Source organism: Poecile atricapillus, chromosome 1, assembly GCF_030490865.1.
Source record: "Poecile atricapillus isolate bPoeAtr1 chromosome 1, bPoeAtr1.hap1, whole genome shotgun sequence".
NCBI classification, from domain to species: Eukaryota; Metazoa; Chordata; class Aves; order Passeriformes; family Paridae; genus Poecile; species Poecile atricapillus.
Window position 1 is genome coordinate 126,961,156 of NC_081249.1, and position 17,125 is coordinate 126,978,280.

At 55.3% G+C, this 17,125-nt stretch overlaps 2 protein-coding genes across 2 annotated transcripts; one reads left to right on the forward strand and one right to left on the reverse strand.

Annotated features, from left to right (window-relative positions):
- Nucleotides 1–391: 391 nt before the first annotated feature.
- On the reverse strand, nucleotides 392–4,595 carry TKFC (triokinase and FMN cyclase). The gene is made up of 18 exons (XM_058829608.1): nucleotides 4,490–4,595; nucleotides 3,855–3,897; nucleotides 3,580–3,769; nucleotides 3,393–3,503; nucleotides 3,128–3,309; nucleotides 2,979–3,057; nucleotides 2,791–2,880; nucleotides 2,644–2,678; nucleotides 2,463–2,547; nucleotides 2,300–2,389; nucleotides 2,100–2,216; nucleotides 1,810–1,929; nucleotides 1,589–1,726; nucleotides 1,224–1,330; nucleotides 1,037–1,140; nucleotides 925–958; nucleotides 730–819; nucleotides 392–642 (listed from the first exon to the last, which is right to left on the reverse strand). Exons 2-18 carry the CDS (start codon nucleotides 3,858–3,860, stop codon nucleotides 472–474), a joined length of 1,749 nt encoding a protein of 582 aa, XP_058685591.1. The 5' UTR covers nucleotides 3,861–3,897; nucleotides 4,490–4,595; the 3' UTR covers nucleotides 392–471.
- Nucleotides 4,596–4,664: 69 nt separating this feature from the next.
- On the forward strand, nucleotides 4,665–16,523 carry DDB1 (damage specific DNA binding protein 1). The gene is made up of 27 exons (XM_058829607.1): nucleotides 4,665–4,824; nucleotides 5,490–5,638; nucleotides 5,740–5,856; nucleotides 6,739–6,960; nucleotides 8,163–8,277; nucleotides 8,376–8,473; nucleotides 9,137–9,295; nucleotides 9,659–9,742; nucleotides 9,893–10,009; nucleotides 10,326–10,428; nucleotides 10,536–10,611; nucleotides 10,691–10,799; nucleotides 11,016–11,194; nucleotides 11,275–11,438; nucleotides 11,519–11,626; nucleotides 11,838–12,045; nucleotides 12,142–12,237; nucleotides 12,409–12,520; nucleotides 12,960–13,083; nucleotides 13,321–13,485; nucleotides 13,825–13,919; nucleotides 14,042–14,212; nucleotides 14,685–14,794; nucleotides 14,940–15,109; nucleotides 15,220–15,322; nucleotides 15,544–15,667; nucleotides 15,948–16,523. The coding sequence occupies exons 1-27, from the start codon at nucleotides 4,764–4,766 to the stop codon at nucleotides 16,029–16,031; spliced, it is 3,423 nt and encodes a 1,140-aa protein (XP_058685590.1). The 5' UTR covers nucleotides 4,665–4,763; the 3' UTR covers nucleotides 16,032–16,523.
- The last annotated feature ends 602 nt before the right edge of the window (nucleotides 16,524–17,125 follow it).

Genomic DNA, 17,125 nt, shown 5'->3' on the forward strand with positions numbered 1-17,125 from the left:
GGAGCTTGGGAGTAGGTCCTGGCCAAGCCAAGCTGCCCCTTCCAAGGGCTTGTCCTCGCTGGCTCCCTGGAGACATGGGACAGCTTCCTGTGGTCACCCCACGGGATTTGGGATCATGCTCTGCCCCATCCCCACTTCTCCTTTGCTCCTTTCCCAGAATCCCCCCCAGACCCCGTGCCCAGAGCCATGTGAGCGCTGTGGTTTCCCCTCCACACCCTGGGTTTCCTTCCTCCCCCAGTCACAGGATCCCTCTTCCCATCTCCCTTCCCAGCCTGGAGCAACGGGGGGCACCCCCACAGGCCCAAATTCCACCATCCCACCCCTCCAAGCTAGCATGGGGGACACAGAGGGTTACTGGGGGCCACATCCTCAGGTTTATTGGGAAACATCCTTGAAAGAACACAAGAGTTTATTGGGATACACATCTCTATCACTACGAGGGGACACAGATTTTTGGGGATACACCTGTCATTACTGGGGGGTGCGCAGGGGGTCTCGCAGCCCCTCCAGCACTGCTCCCAGCACTGCTGCCACGGCCACAGCCCCGGGATCGGGCTGTTCCAGCCGGGATGAGCGGATGTAGCTGGCTCTGCCCGCCCCAGCCTCCATGTGCCTGGTAGCCTCTGCTGCCGCCTCCGCCCTCTGCCAGAGAAAACAGGGTGTTTTCCAGGATAACATCAGGGATTCCTACCCAATTTTCCCACCATCCCAGCTCCCAGCTCTCCATACCTGGACGGCTGCTGCCAGCACTTGGAGCGGGTCAGCACCAGGACTGCGCAGGGAATGCAGAGCCTGTGTGGCTGCAAACAGCGAATCCAGCTGGGAAAAGTGGGATTAGTCTGGGAGCCAGGGCTGAGACCAGGCGGGAACTCCCTGGCATCCCCCGGGAAGCCTCCCTGGTTCTTGGGCTCTCCCAGCACTTACCATTGTCCGGTCTCCTGGCGCAGCTCCTCCGTACCTGTGGGGGATGCAGGGAAATTCAGGGGGGATTGGGATTCCCAGGGGGAATTGGGATACCACAGCCCCCGGCACTGACCTCTGCATGGCCTCAATCCCAGCGTCCATGGCATTGGCCCACGCCGGGAAATCGCTGCGGCCACGCAGGCTCCGGGCAGCCGCCGTCAGGAAGAGCCCGTAAAGCTTTGGGAATAGTGTCAATCCCATCCCAGAAAGGCAGCCAGGTGTGTCCCCCCATTCCCATTCCTATCCCCATTCCCACTCACCACTCCAGAGGAGCCTCCCATCTGCTCCAGCAGCACATCAGCCAGGGCAGAGAGCAGCTGGGCTGGAGCCGCTGGAGGCGGCCGGGAGCGCATCCATTCCTGGATGGCTGTGGGAATGGAAGGGACAATGGGATGGAGGTGGCCCTGGAGTCCTCTGTCCCTCGTGGGGACAAGCAGTGACAGTCTTCAATTCCATAGGGAAGCTGCCACTGCATGCAGAGACATTCCAGGATACAATTACAGGAAGGGGCACCCCAGGTTTCCTTAATCCCAAGAAAGGATGTCCTGGGGAACTCCCCGCTCCTGGGAGCTGCCATTGGGGCAGCATTCCCCACAATTCCCTGGATAATGGTTCCCACACCCACCTTGGGCTGCCCGGGCGTGCGTGTGGCCGCAGTCCCCATCACCCGCTCCCCGATCCAGCTCGTTGAGCTTATCTTGCATATCCAGCAAGGTGCTGCACACCCGCTGCAGGACCCGCTCCACCCGCGCCGTGCCGGGGCCTGCGGAGAGGAGATGCATCCCTGCACACTCCTGAGGGAAACTGAGGCACAAGGGGATGTGACAAGGGATGAGAGCTCCGTACCTGTTCCAGTCTCTTCCTGCAGCTTCCTGGGTCCCTCTACTGGAGCTGGCACCTCCTCCCTCCGGGTGGTCACTGGCCCAGCGAGAATGTTGGGCCACGCCATGGCCGTGGTCTTGGCATCTGGAAGAGCCAAAGACATGTGGTGGCTCAGGATCCCACTGGATCCTCACCGGCACACCCAGCAGCCAGGAATTCCACCCCCAGACATCCCACTGACCTTGTGTCCCATCACCCAGCACGTGGGAACCCCCATGCCCCAATCCCAGGCTGCATTCCCACCGGGAGCTCACCGATCAGCCTCACCAGCTCCTCATCCACCAGCATGAGGGTGAGGGAGACTCCAGCCATTTCCAGTGCCGTCATGAAGGATCCCACCAAGGCCCGAGCAATGCGGATCCCTCGGTTCTCTGTGGGATCCAGGATCGAGATGGGGGCATTCCAGAGCGGCCAGAGCCAGGGAATGGGATCCCAAGCTCCTCTCTGCACTCACCCAGGGAGCGCACAGCAGCTCCAGCCACAATTCCCATCTCCAGGCAGGACAATCCACCCAGGTTGTTCACCACAAGTACCACAGAGGATCCTGCGGGATGGGGGGCAGGATGAGACAGGGATCTGAGGGATTTTGGGGAGCACAGAGGGTTTGAGGGTCTCACCAGGGGTCAGGGACAGGTGGGAAGCGTTGGATTGATCCGTCATGTGCTTCAGCATCGTCTCCACAGCCTTATCTGCTGGCAGCACCTGGAGGGGACACAGAGCAGGGGAAGAGCAGAGTGGGGAGGTCTAGAACTAGGGAGATCTGGGAATGAGGAGGAAGCAGCAGAATTCCCCCCTCACCTTCATCCTGCGCACTCCAGCCTCACCGTGGATGCCTATGGAGACAGGGCCGTGTGACATGCCAGCCCTGGTGACACCTCCCCGGGGGAATGGGGACATTCGGACCCTCCAGGGACCCGAGGGGAACACTGAGGGGCCGCTCCTCACCCAGCCCCAGCTCCATCTCGTCCTCAGCCAGCTGGAACGAGGGCTTGGATCCTGGGATGCTGCAGGGAGACAGGCTGAGACCCAGGGTACCTGTGCAGGTGGAAATGTTCTGTTAAAACTAGGGGGATTTTTGGGATTCAGGGGCTGGGGGACACAGGATAGCATTCCCATGGGATAACACAACACACCCATGACTTTGGCAGCTGCTGTCACCTTCTTCTCGATCTCATCCAAGCTCGCTCCCGCCTCAGCCAGAGCTCCCGCCACCTGTCCCGGGCAGAGAGGGTGAGCGACCCCCCAGAATTCCCCAAATCCCCATAAAGGGTCCCAGCAGAACCTTGTGGATGAGGACAGTGCCACAGATCCCGCGGCGCCCGGCTTTCCCCGGCGTGGCGAAGGCGCAGTCGTCGCCCACCACCACCATCCGCACGTCGGCCCCCTCAGCCCGCGCCCGCTCCAGGGCCATCCCGAAATTCAGCCGGTCCCCAGTGTAGTTCTTCACGATCAGGAGGATCCCAGCTGCAGGATGGATGTAGAGACAATGGGAATGACGCAGTGCTGGAGGAAGGAACCCCAAAATTCCACCCCAGTGTGTTCCCAACCTGCTCCGGCCTGTGCCACGGCCCGGATGGCTGCCAGGACGCTGCCCACGGATGGGGATGCGAACACGGCTCCGGCCACCACTCCGGTCAGCATTCCCTTCCCGACGTAGCCTGTGGAGAGGGAAGAGGGCTCAGCCCCGTTGCCCATGGGTGGGGGGTACAGGTGGGACGGGGGGTGGGGTCTCACCTGCGTGGGCAGGCTCGTGGCCGGAGCCCCCCCCAGAGAGCAGGGCCACACGGCCACGGATGGCCGACAGGTCATCCCGAAGGACCACCCGGTGTCCCTGGAGCAGCCGGAGCCCGGGATTGCAGGCCACCAGCCCGGCCAGAGCATCGTCGGCACAGCCGGAGACCGTTGTCACCAGCTTTTTGGGGACCTGGGAGGAAAATGGGGAGCAGTGGGACGGTAAAAGGAGGAATGCCAACCCCACAGGAATGACAACACACCTGCTCCAGGCTCACCTCCATGGAAGCGGAGCGCAGCACTCGGATCCAAAGATGGAATCTGTCCGGAAAGAGGGCAAGGTCCAGTGTTTAATGGACAGCGGTCTGGAGAGGTGGGGCTGGGAAGGGGGTGGGGTGGGATGGTGTCTCAGGTGATGGTGATGCTATGGGGAGTGTCTCGTGGGAATGGGGCTGGTGTTGGAGCTGTTCCCAAACAGGGACACCTTCCCAAGGAGTGAGCTCCTTTTGGGATGAGGAGCCAGGATGGGACCGCTCCCCACACCAGCCAGGCCCCCCTTTTGGGATGAGGCTCCAGGATGGGAGCCTCTAAACAGGGACCCCATTTTGGGATGAGAGAGGACCTTGACGGCTCCTCCCACCTCAAAGAGGGACCCCCTTTTGAGGCGGGAAATCAGGATGGGACCAGCCCCAAACAGGGACCCCTTTTTTTGTGTGATAGGGGGACTCGCACTCCTCTCAAGAGCAGGCCCTGAACGGATCCACACCACAGCTTTCCGGGGCCACAGAACTGCAGGGAGCAGGGAGGGGGCTGCACCCTCCCATGCGGGGTCCTCCCTTCGGGATACGGCGTGGGATCAGGGCGGGATCAGCACGGGTTTTGAGGGAGACCGCCCGCGCATCCCCCGCCACACCTGCGCTCTCCAGGGTCCTCCAGCCGCCCCTCTTGTCTGCTCTTCGCGGTCCTCCCAGAGGGCTAGAGCGGCTCCTCTCGTCTGCTCTTCGCGGTCCTCCCAGCCGGCTAGAGCGGCTCCTCTCGTCTCCTCCTCCCGAGTCTTATCGGCGGGCTAGAGGGGCCCAGTGCACCCACTTCCCGGAAGTGGCGGCGACGGCGGCAGAGAGGCCGCGCTCTCCGTTCCCCCCCGCGGTTTCCCCCGCGCCCCCCCGGGACCTCCCGGTTCCCCCAACATGTCCTACAACTACGTGGTGACGGCGCAGAAGCCGACGGCCGTCAATGGCTGCGTCACCGGTACCGCGGGGCGGGGGGGGGGTGGGTGACGGGGACACCCGGTTTTGGGGGGGCGGGTGATTATGGAGTATTGGGGGGCTGGAAGTACTGGGGACACGGGGGGGATGGAGGTGCCGGGGGGCGCCGGGTGTCCCTGAGGGCTTTTGGGGCACCGGGAAGGGATTGGGAGTACGGGGAGGGTTTTGGGGCAGGGCGGGGTGTGGGGTTCACGGGTGGGTTTTGGAGTACGGGGGGGTTTGGGGGCACCGGGGATTTTGGTTTACCGGAGGGTTTTGGGATACCGGAGGACTTTTTTATTTGATATTTGCATGACAGTATAGGGGTACTGGGGGATTTTGGGGTAGAGGAAAGATCGAAGTACTTCAGAAATCCATAACAGGAGTGAGAGAGAGTGGGATTTGGGGAAGCTATGGGAGCCTCAAGAGCCCTGGGGGTGCTGGCTGTGGTGGGAAGAGACCCCAGGAATGAGGATTCCTGAGGAAAGACAGTGGGAAGAGCATTTCTGCAGAAAATACAAGGTGTGCAGGCTGAGAGAAAGCAGTTGCTGAGGGTGTTTAGCAGGGTGCCGGGATTTTGGGATGCTCCAGGGAGGTTGTGGAAGTGCAGCCCGGCACTCCGAGGTAGCAGCTGATCCCTCCTCTGGGATTCCTTCCCTCTTTTCCCAGGACACTTCACCTCTGCGGAGGACCTGAACCTGCTGATTGCCAAGAACACCCGGCTGGAGATTTACGTGGTGACAGCCGAGGGGCTGCGGCCCGTCAAGGAAGTGGGAATGTATGGAAAAACCGCCGTCATGGAGCTCTTCCGCCCCAAGGTGGGTGCTGGCAGAGCAGGGATGGAGCTGTGCTCACCTGGGCGGGGTGAGATGGGAATGTCCGCCCCTGGAATTTGCATTGTCCGTGTTTCTTTGGGCAGGGGGAGAGCAAGGATTTGCTGTTCATCCTGACGGCCAAGTACAATGCCTGTATCCTGGAATACAAGCAGAACGGGGATAGCATTGACATCATCACCCGTGCCCATGGAAATGTGCAGGTGAGGGGGAATGCAGCACCTGGAATGGGAATTCCCTTCCCTAGGGGTGGCTCTGCCTTCCTGGTGCAGCAGGGTGTTGGATTTCTCTTGCTCTCTTGGTGGTTCCTTGCTGGCTGCTGGATCTGGGATGGGTCACCTGCAGTCACAGGACGTTTCCAGAGTTGGTCTTGGTCTCTGGGAGGATTCGTGGAATTCTGGGATGGTTTGGGTTGGAAAAGAGACCTTGAAGCTGATCCAGTTCCCTTCTGTGGGCAAGGAGACCTTGTGCTCTCCCAGGTTGCTCCAAGCCCCATGCAGCCTGGCCTGGAACACATGCAGGGATGGGGCAGCCACAATTTCTCTGGGAAATCCGTTCTAGGGCCTCATTACTCTCACAGAGAAGGATTTCTTCCCAATGGGAATGGGAACGGGTTCATTTAAACCAGCACATGGAATCCTGGAATGGTGTGGGATGGATGGGACTTCGAGATCATCTCATTCCACCCCTTGCCACAGATACCTTCCACTAGACCAGGATGCTCCAAGCCATGTCCCTATGGATTCAGCTATGTTCTTGGGAGACCTTGTGGAATAACAAATTAAATATAAGGAAAATTAAAGGCTAAACTCCTTTTGAGGCTGAATTTTCCCTGGGAAATGAGTGCTGTGGGAATCTGTGGTGAAGCTGTGTGGTGTGGTGTGGGAGCTCTGCCAGGTGTAGCAGTTGGAAAGGCGTCTCCTCCTCCTTGGTGGCTTCCCAGCTGGAATTCTCAAGCCTTTTGGGAAGTGTGCAAGGAGCCATTCCTCACCTAAGGGCTGGCAACTGCTGTCCCTGTTTTTCAGGGATATTGTCCTGGCACTAGTCACCTTTTTCTTTCCCCTCTCTCTGGAATTTTCCCTCAGGATCGCATCGGCCGCCCCTCGGAGACCGGGATCATCGGGATCATTGACCCTGAGTGCCGGATGATCGGGCTGCGGCTCTACGATGGCCTCTTCAAGGTCATTCCCCTGGATCGGGAGAACAAGGAATTAAAGGCCTTCAACATCCGCCTGGAAGAGCTCCAGGTCATCGACGTGAAATTCCTTTACGGCTGCCAAGCTCCCACCATCTGCTTCGTCTACCAGGTGCCTGCTTATCCATGGATAACCCAGGTGGAGCCAAGGGCTCCCAAGGTTTTCCAAAGGCTTTTTGGAAGGCAGAATTAGGGATGATTCCATCTCCTCCATGTTCCTCCACGCTGTCTTTTTCCAGCTCTGGGAGGGAGGAAGAAATGCTTTCCCACAGGATTCCTGGGCAGCTCTGCCTTGGATGGGAATTTTCCTTGTTAAAACCCCAGGAGGATCTTAGGGATCTTTCCAGCAAGATCCACAAACAGTTGTTTCCCATAGCAAGACTTGAGCCTTTCCTTAAAAAAATAAGGTAGTGCCCTTCTTGGTATTTTTGGGAGGCGATTCCAGGTGTGTAAAGAGGATTCATGACCACTCCCATCACCTGGCTCCATATGGAGAGAGCATTCCAGGCCTTCTCTGGATGCCTGTTTTGATCCAAAGAGCCTTTGGTGTGCTGAGTGAGCAAGGGATTAGCTTTCCTTTGTTCAATTCCAGGCTTTCCCAGGCTTAGCTGAAATTCCATGCCAGCAGTGGCTCCATTAATCCTTATTTGGGCATTGATGGATCCCCCCCAAACTTCCTGAATGGAGGAAGCCACTTTGTCACCATATACCTGTAGGGGAACAGTTGGAAAAGTGCTTTTCCAGCTTTAATGATTCCATGATCCACATCAAAACAGCTTGGAGCAGGAGCAGGATGTCAGTTCTGACTCATAAAGCTCTGGATTGTTTCGATCCAATAGATGATCCTGACCTGATATGGAGAGCAGGATGTTTCCAAGCTGTTTCCTTGATTCTTTCTCCATTTATTGCCCATTATTCCAGGACCTGGTCTGAGTAGGACAGCAGGGGCTGGGATAATTTTTGGGAAGTTATGAAACCGCAGGGATAAAACCCTCTGAATTCCTGAATGTTTGCAGGAGCTGGAGGAGGAGATGATATTCCATTACACCTCTTGTTCCCAGGTTATCGGAGGAACACAAATTCCAGAGTATCAGTTGTAAAACAATGGAAAAACACTTTCCAGTCTTTTTTGGCACAGGGATTTCCTCAGGGAGTATTGATACAAGGAAAAATTTGGGAGAATGGTGGCATGTGAATATGAGGGAGGATGAGGAGGTGGGAAGCCTCAGCAGCTCCCTGGAATGGTGTTTTTGCAGGAGATGAGGCAGAATCTTCTCACTTCTGGAATCTCATCCACTTTTGCTTCTCTTCCAGGATCCCCAGGGCCGCCATGTGAAGACATACGAGGTGTCCCTGCGGGAGAAGGAATTCAACAAAGGCCCTTGGAAGCAAGAAAATGTGGAGGCCGAAGCCTCCATGGTCATTGCAGGTTGGGCCTTGTTTGTAAAAGATCTTCCCGTGTTTTTCCAGGCTGGATGGCTCCTGTTTTCCAGGCAGGTTGTCTCATGTTTGTTATGTGTCCCGCAGTGCCAGAGCCCTTTGGAGGCGCCATTATCATCGGACAGGAATCCATCACCTACCACAATGGGGATAAATATCTGGCTATCGCTCCTCCCATCATCAAGGTGAGAGGATCCAGGACTGCATCCCAAAAATCCCCTCCTTTCCCAGGCCTTCCAGCCAGGAATTCAAACCCCTGTTGTCCCAGGTGTGGTTTAACAGTGCCGCTTACTTGGACTTACAGAGGTTTGGCTTTCTGGTCACTGTTTTTGGGGATCAAGGGATTTCCATGGTCCCTGTGTGCCTCCCCTTTCTGTAGAGTTCTTGGGATTTTGTTTGGGCCCCAGGGAATGGGATTAATTAGGAATTAATGCATGGTCTGGGCACAATTCCAGGGCAGAGCCTAGTTTCATTTCAGGCAGTGGAAAACATGGATGAGCCCCTTGGAGACTTGTTCGGAGGAGAAAAGGCTTACAGATTTCACGACAGCAATTGGACTTGTGGGTTTTGTGGGAATAATAGGTCACTTCCCACATTTAATTGGAGGAGGAAGCACCAATGGCATGGCTGAGGTGCTGCTCCAAGCTGAAAGAGGGCTGGAATTGCCATCCAAAGGTTCTTTTAAGATGGAAATAAGGACAGGCTAAAAATCTTGGGGGAGAAACGGGAATATTGGTGCCTGAAGGTTTCGGTCTGCTCCTGGGATCTGGAGTGTGTGGGATGCTGGAGCTGGGAGCGCATCACCTGCTGTTCCAGTGGAATCCTAGAATTCCCTGCTTTCCCTGCAGCAAAGCACCATCGTGTGCCACAACCGTGTGGATCCCAACGGATCGCGGTATTTGCTGGGAGACATGGAAGGGCGGCTTTTCATGCTGCTCCTGGAGAAGGAAGAGCAGATGGATGGCACTGTCACCTTGAAGGATCTGCGTGTGGAGCTGCTGGGAGAGGTAGGAATCACCTGGGCCATCCCTGGTACTTGCCTGGGATTCTCCCAAGTCTGGAAAGGCTCCGTTTAGGAATGAGTGGGAATTTTGGGAGCTGGAGATGTTGACGCTTCACGTTTGTCACAGCCCTGAACTGTTGGGAAAATTCCCTGTGGGCACTTAAAACTTACATCTTCTTCCTGGTTTTTTTCCCCTGGTACTTGCACTGGGAGGAGCTTGGACTCTTTGGGATTTATGGAGGGATTAAATTCCCTTCCCATGCCAAGGGTTTTTCTGTTGGATAACAGCTTAGTGGTGGAAGGTGTGTGTGTGTGCCAGGACCTTTCCGTGCCACTGGTGGGTCACCTGCCTCTTCCCATTTTCCAGACATCCATTGCTGAGTGCCTGACCTACCTGGATAATGGAGTGGTGTTTGTTGGCTCCAGGCTTGGAGATTCCCAGCTCGTGAAGGTATGTGGCAGCTCCTGGTTGTGAGTTCCCGCAGGACTTGATTTCCATCAAAACCTGGAGATGTGGACACATTTTCCTGTCTTCTCTTTGCCTGCCCTTTCCCTGTCCTGCTCCTTAAAAGACAAAAACTGATTCCAGTATTTATTCCAGCTCAATGTGGACAGCAACGAGCAGGGATCCTACGTGGTGGCCATGGAGACCTTCACCAACCTCGGGCCCATTGTGGACATGTGCGTGGTGGACCTGGAGAGACAAGGCCAAGGCCAGGTGACATTCCTGCTTCTCCCTCCTCACTGCTGGGAATTTTTGGCTGAGTGTGTCCATAAAATCATAGAATCCCAGAATGGTTTGTGTTGGAAGGGACCTTAAGGATCATCCCATTCCATGGGCAGGGACCTTCCACTAGACCAGGTTGCTCTAAGCCCTGCCCAAGCTGGCCTTGGTGGATCTTTCAGGTCCCTTCCAACACAAACCATTCCAGGATTCCATGATTCTAGAATGGGTTCCACATTTCCATGATCCCAGAGGAGAGTGGGGGAGCTTCCCAGCCATGGCTGGTGAAGTCCATCTGCTTTTCTTCCAGCTGGTCACCTGCTCCGGGGCTTTCAAAGAGGGATCGTTGCGGATCATCCGGAACGGCATCGGGATCCATGAGCACGCCAGCATCGACCTGCCAGGAATTAAAGGTGTGGGAGGTGTTCCACAGCCTGACAGGGGACTTGGTGGGCACAGATGAGGTTGGGATGTGGAATTGTGAGGGACTGTGTGAGGAATTGTGGCCTCCTTGTTGCAGGATTGTGGCCACTGAGGTCGGATCCGCACCGGGAGACAGACAACACCTTGGTGCTGTCCTTTGTTGGCCAGACCAGGTAAAGGTGGGATGAGCTGATCCAGACTCTCAGCCCCACGTCAGAGCAGGAATTAATGGGAATTCCCTTCCCTGCGCAGGGTTCTGATGTTGAACGGAGAGGAAGTGGAAGAGACGGAGCTCACAGGATTTGTGGATGACCAGCAGACGTTCTTCTGTGGCAATGTGGCACATCAGCAGCTGATCCAGGTAATTCCAGCATGAGGAGAACATGGCTATGGCTCTCCTGGTGCCATATGGGTCGTGACATATCCAGGGCAGAGGTTGGAGTGCTTCCTTGAGCTGATGGGATCAGCAAACAGGATGCTGGGTTCATGTTTCTAAGGGATATGAAAAGAGAGGTTCTTGCTGTGCCACCCACCTTGGAAACACTTTTTCCATGATTTTTCCTGTCTCTGTTCCCAGATCACCTCTGCCTCGGTGCGACTGGTCAGCCAGGAGCCCAAATCCCTGGTGAGCGAGTGGAAAGAGCCCAACGGGAAGAACATCAGCGTCGCCTCCTGCAACAGCAATCAGGTGGTGGTGGCTGTGGGAAGAGCCTTGTACTACCTGGAAATCCGGCCCCAGGAGCTCCGGCAGATCAGGTGAGCCCACATCCTGAGGGCTCTTGGGATGCTGGGATTTGGGATCCAGGCAGACACCTGTCCTCCCTCCTTCGTCCCAGCTGCACAGAGATGGAGCACGAGGTGGCCTGCCTGGACATCACCCCCCTGGGGGACTCCAACGGGATGTCCCCGCTCTGCGCCATCGGGCTCTGGACTGACATCTCTGCCCGCATCCTGAAGCTCCCGTCCTTCGAGCTGCTGCACAAGGAGATGCTGGGAGGAGGTAGGAACCTCCCAAGGGTGGCAGTGGTCATTGGCCATGTTCTGAGTGACCTCAGCCATCCCTTTTCCTGCTTCCCACAGAGATTATCCCTCGCTCTATCCTGATGACGACCTTCGAGAGCAGCCACTACCTCCTGTGTGCCCTGGGGGATGGAGCTCTCTTCTACTTTGGCCTCAGCCTTGAGACAGGTGACCTTTTCCCTTCCTTTCCAGTTTTTTGGGAAAGATCCTCCATGCTTTCTCAGCCACACACTCAAGTGCAGCTGGCTGTGGGCTGGGGGATTTCTCCAGCACACTGGAAAAAGGAGATGGATTCTTAAATCTGGGATGTGCTTACCCGCACTCCTTTTTTCCCTGAGGTGTTGTGGCATATCCCAATCCCTTTTCCCTCTGAATCCAGGCTTGCTGAGTGACAGGAAGAAGGTGACCCTGGGCACGCAGCCCACAGTGCTGAGGACGTTCCGCTCCTTGTCCACCACCAACGTGTTCGCCTGCTCCGACCGCCCCACCGTCATCTACAGCAGCAACCACAAGCTGGTCTTCTCCAACGTCAACCTCAAGGAGGTCAACTATATGTGCCCCCTCAATTCTGACGGATATCCCGACAGGTGAGCCTGCCGCGAGTTCCTGATCCTAAGGGATATGGAGGGGAGGGAGGTTCTTGCTGTTTCACCCAGTGTTTTCCATGATTTTTTTCCCACAAGTTTGGCCTTGGCCAACAACAGCACACTGACCATCGGCACCATTGATGAGATCCAGAAGCTGCACATCCGCACTGTTCCCCTCTATGAGTCGCCCAGGTGAGAATTCCTGGGATGAGGATTCCTGGGATCAGGGTGCTCTGCTGCACAGGACAAGGGTTGGGGTGATGTTGCCATCCCAGGAGCAAACAAACAGGTCTTGTTGCTTCCAGGGCTCTTGGAATGGCTTTTCCTGGCTCTCCCACCCACATGGCTCTGTTTATCCCACAGGAAAATCTGCTACCAAGAGGTATCCCAGTGTTTCGGGGTGCTCTCCAGCCGGATCGAGGTGCAGGATGCCAGTGGAGGCACCACAGCACTCAGACCCAGCGCCAGCACCCAGGTGAGATACCAGGCTGGGTCATCCCCTGCGCTGTGGGGATCAGAATTCCTGATCCAGGTTTTCCTTCACAGTCCTTCCTTCCAAAGCTGGGAGCCCAATGCAGTTCTTCAGCTGGAGAGGAATGGGATGGTGGGATCTCTGCATGGGGAGGTTATAGCCATTGTTCCTGTATTTTTGGGTGCTGCTCCTTCCATATCCCATAGAGACTTCTTAGTGGTCTCTAGAGTTTTCCTTTTCCCAAGGATCTACCTCTGGAAGCCACAGCTCTGTGTAAACTCAGATAGCAACAATCACTCAGCCCTGCAGGACCAGGGATTGTGTCCCTTTACTCATTCCTTGCTCCACCCCTTCTCCCTTCCCTTTTCCCACTCACTGAGTGCCTGAGTGCTCTGGATATCCAGAGTAGCACCAGGATGTGACGGATTTTCCTGTTTCCCAGGCCTTGTCCAGCAGCGTGAGCACCAGCAAGCTGTTTTCCAGCAGCACAGCTCCACACGAGACATCCTTCGGAGAGGAGGTGGAAGTGCATAACCTGCTCATCATAGACCAGCACACCTTTGAAGGTACCTGTCTCACCCCAAAATCCAGCTTTTCCCATCCTGGAGAAGCCCATGGGAGCTTCAGCCAAAGCATTTTCCTGGAGGAACATCAGCCATAAGGTTTAGGGAGTACCAATTTTTGATGGCACAAGTTGGTGGGGAATAGGACAGGGAATCTCTAGGATGCGTCTTAGGCTTTCAGTTTAAGGACTTTGGGATCCCAGTTGTTCCTCCCTTTCCTGCTTTTTTTTTTCCTCCCAGTGCTCCATGCTCACCAGTTCCTGCAAAATGAGTATGCCCTCAGCCTGGTCTCCTGCAAGCTGGGAAAGGATCCCAACACCTACTTCATTGTGGGCACTGCCATGGTGTATCCCGAGGAAGCGGAGCCCAAGCAAGGCCGGATCGTTGTCTTCCACTACTCCGATGGTAAGAACGAGGTGTTCTCATCTGGAAAAATCCAGCTTTTTTTGGTGGGAGATCGGGGATGAGCTCCTCAGACCCCAGAGAGTTCGTATCCCAGGAGCAGGCAGTTTTTCCCAAGGAGTCTGTTGTTGGCATCTGTATGTGCTGTGTTCCCTTTCCCCCTATCTCCTAGAGAAACCCAAAAATCCCTCACCAGCCAGGATTCTGGGATTTGCTTTCCATGTCACTTGTCCCCCTCAGAAACAGTTTTTTAGGAAGCAAAATTCAGGCCAGCTCAGCTGAACCCCCTTGACTTCCCACCCTTTGGATAAACAAGCCAAGTAATGCCTGGCTTTATTCCAGGGAAGCTGCAGAGCCTGGCTGAGAAGGAGGTCAAGGGAGCTGTGTATTCCATGGTGGAATTCAACGGGAAGCTGTTAGCTAGCATCAACAGCACGGTAGGCAAGGCCCTGACTTTTTTTGGGAGTGTGTTTGTGGATCTGGATGTCAGCCAGGTGTCAGTTGAGGAACATATCCCAACTCCCATGAGGAATATCCCAATCTGTGTCCCATCCCACAGGTCCGCCTGTACGAGTGGACAGCGGAGAAGGAATTGCGCACGGAATGCAACCACTACAACAACATCATGGCCCTGTACCTGAAAACCAAGGGGGATTTCATCCTGGTGGGAGACCTCATGCGCTCTGTGCTGCTCCTGGCCTACAAACCCATGGAAGGGAATTTTGAGGAGGTATGGAAGTGGTGCCGGGAATCTGTTCCAACAGCTCTGGGCACAGGGAATGGCGTCGGAGGGGATAAAAGGAGGAGTTTGGCTTGATTGGATAAGGTTTCACACGGATCCCTGTGGTTTTTGTGGGGATGGAGTCCCTCAGTTTCCAGGGAACTGGCTGTGGGAAGAGCAGCTGGTGCCTGGTGGGTGGGAGGTGCCATCTGGGATGCCTGGTGTCCACTTGGAATGGGGGTTTAAATTGCTGGAGTGGCTTTGGCATAGGCTGCTCCACGCTTTCCCAGGATGTTATCCAAGTGCTACTTGGACTAGGACCATCTCCAGGAGTGCCTTTCCTACTCAGCTGCGTCCTGGAGCAGAGAGGGACGTGCTGGATCCTGCCTCACTCCTGAATATTGGTGTTGGGTGGGATGAGGATGCAGGAACCCAGGCCAGGCCACCTGGACACAGCGTGTCCCTTCTTGGCTCCTTCCAGATTGCCCGGGATTTCAATCCAAACTGGATGAGTGCCGTGGAGATCCTGGATGATGATAATTTCTTGGGAGCGGAGAACGCTTTCAATCTGTTTGTGTGCCAGAAGGACAGGTGAGCCAGATGGAGTGGGGATGGGATGGGATGGAATGGGGTGATGGGATCTTCAGGAAAACTGGAGGAGCGTTCCCAGTTTTTGTGAGCAAGGGAAAGTTTTGGAGTGCCCCCATCGGGGACTGAGCAGTGTTTGGGATTCCAGCGCGGCCACGACAGATGAGGAGAGGCAACACCTGCAGGAAGTGGGATTATCCCACCTCGGAGAGTTCGTCAATGTCTTCTGCCACGGATCCCTGGTCATGCAGAACTTGGGAGAGACTTCCACACCCACCCAGGGATCCGTGCTCTTCGGCACTGTCAATGGCATGATCGGTAAGGAGCAGGGGCTGAGGATTCCATGCAGAATTCTGGAATGGTTTGGGTTGGAAAGCTCATCCTGCTCCACCCCCTGCCATATTCCCATATCCGTTATTCCCATGCAGGCCTGGTGACATCCCTGTCAGAAAGTTGGTACAACCTGCTCCTGGACATGCAGAACAGGCTAAACAAAGTCATCAAGAGTGTGGGGAAGATTGAGCATTCCTTATATCCTTTGACATTCCAGCCAGGAGCCTGTGCTGGGTGGGGCTTACCAGCTGGAGTGGGTAGGAGTGGGTTTGCTGGTGCCCTCAGAAATCATGGAATTAAAGTTGGGAACGCCCTCTGAGACCACAGAGTCCAGCCATTAACCCAGCACTGCCATCCCACCATTTATCATGTCAGGGCTGGTGTTATTTCCTGTGGATTTGGCTCCTTGACAGCAGCACCTGGAGATCATTCCACACCGAACGGAAGACAGAGCCGGCCACAGGATTCATTGATGGAGACCTGATCGAGAGTTTCCTGGACATCAGCAGGCCCAAGATGCAGGAAGTGGTGGCAAACCTGCAGGTGAGCTTGGGAATGTGGCCTTGGATCCTTCAAGGACCTTGCTCAGAAATCCAGGCTCAGTAAATCATGGAATTGTAGAGTTATGGAATGGTTTGGGTTGGAAGGGACTTCAAGACACCTCCAGGTTGCTCCAAGCCTTGTCCAGTCTGGTCTGGACCAATTCTAGAGATGGGGAAGCTATAGCCTCTCTGGAAAATCCTAAATCCACACCTTCCTGAATTTACTGGGAATGTTTTTTAGCGCCTGCCAATGTCTCCAATGCCTTTTCCTCCCTGTGCAGATTGACGATGGAAGCGGGATGAAGAGGGAAGCCACCGTGGACGACCTCATAAAGATCGTAGAGGAGCTGACCCGGATCCATTAGCAGGATTCAGGATCGTTCCCTACTCCTCCTCTCCATATGGAGCAAAGGGAAATCCTTCCCCGGCCGTGCCCAACACCGGCAGCAGCGGCCGGAGGGGGACGGAATCTCACAGGGGGAGCAGCTTGTTAGGAATTTGGAGGGGTGTCAGTCATCTCCTGCTGGGATTCATGGATTCTGCAGATTTGGCTGTGCCCAGAACTGTCCCTTTCCTTGGGTGATCCACTGGGATCTGATGCCCTCACCTCAATTCCCTTTTCCCTGGTGTCCTTAGATATTTTATTACGTTTTTTGGCTTTTGGTTTCGCTTTTGATCCTGGTTTGGTTTTTTTTTTTTGGAAGGGGAATCAAAGCTGGAGGAGCAGCTGAGGCTGGAGCTGAGCAGGATAACTCTGTCTCCATAGGATCCATGCCTTGCTCAGGGTGGGGAGTTCTGGGAAGTTCAAGCTGTTGCTGATTTTGGAGTTTTACCAAATAAAGTAGTCCAAGAGGAAAGGTCTGTGTCCTGAGGAATGATGATATCCAAGTCCTTGGCTCTGGGATCTTGGGGACACCTGTTTTCCAGGTGCATTTTTCTGGCTTTTCTTGGATGTGTAGGAAATTTTAGTTCCTTGCCTGTTTGCCAGTGGCGCTGTGAGTGCCTGGAGAGGCAGATTGTGATGGAATTTTTTGGGAAAGCTGGATTTTCCAGCCTCTGGCTGCTCATTAATAGTTCTCGTGGTTTCCCACCTCCTTCACATCTCTCATGGAATTTGGGGTTATCCTGGATCTCCCCTGTAACCCCTGGTTAAGTGGCTCCCAAGTCCCATTCCATGTGTGTTTTTCCCAAATCCTTCCCTCCCAGAGACAGTTCGTGCTGGAAGCATCCCTGGCTCCCGCTTCCATCCCCTATTTTCAGAGGAGGCCACAGGGACAAGGCTATATTTGGACATCTCTTCCAAGAGCTGGGGGAGCAGGGAGTGACCTTGGACTCTGTGCTGCTGCTTTTATTACCTTGGGCTCTGTTTACCTGCCTGGAGCAGCTTGTTCCCAAATTTTGGGAGGCCCAGGGAGCGGCACAGCCCGGATTCTGGAAACACTCTCCTTTTCCCACCAAA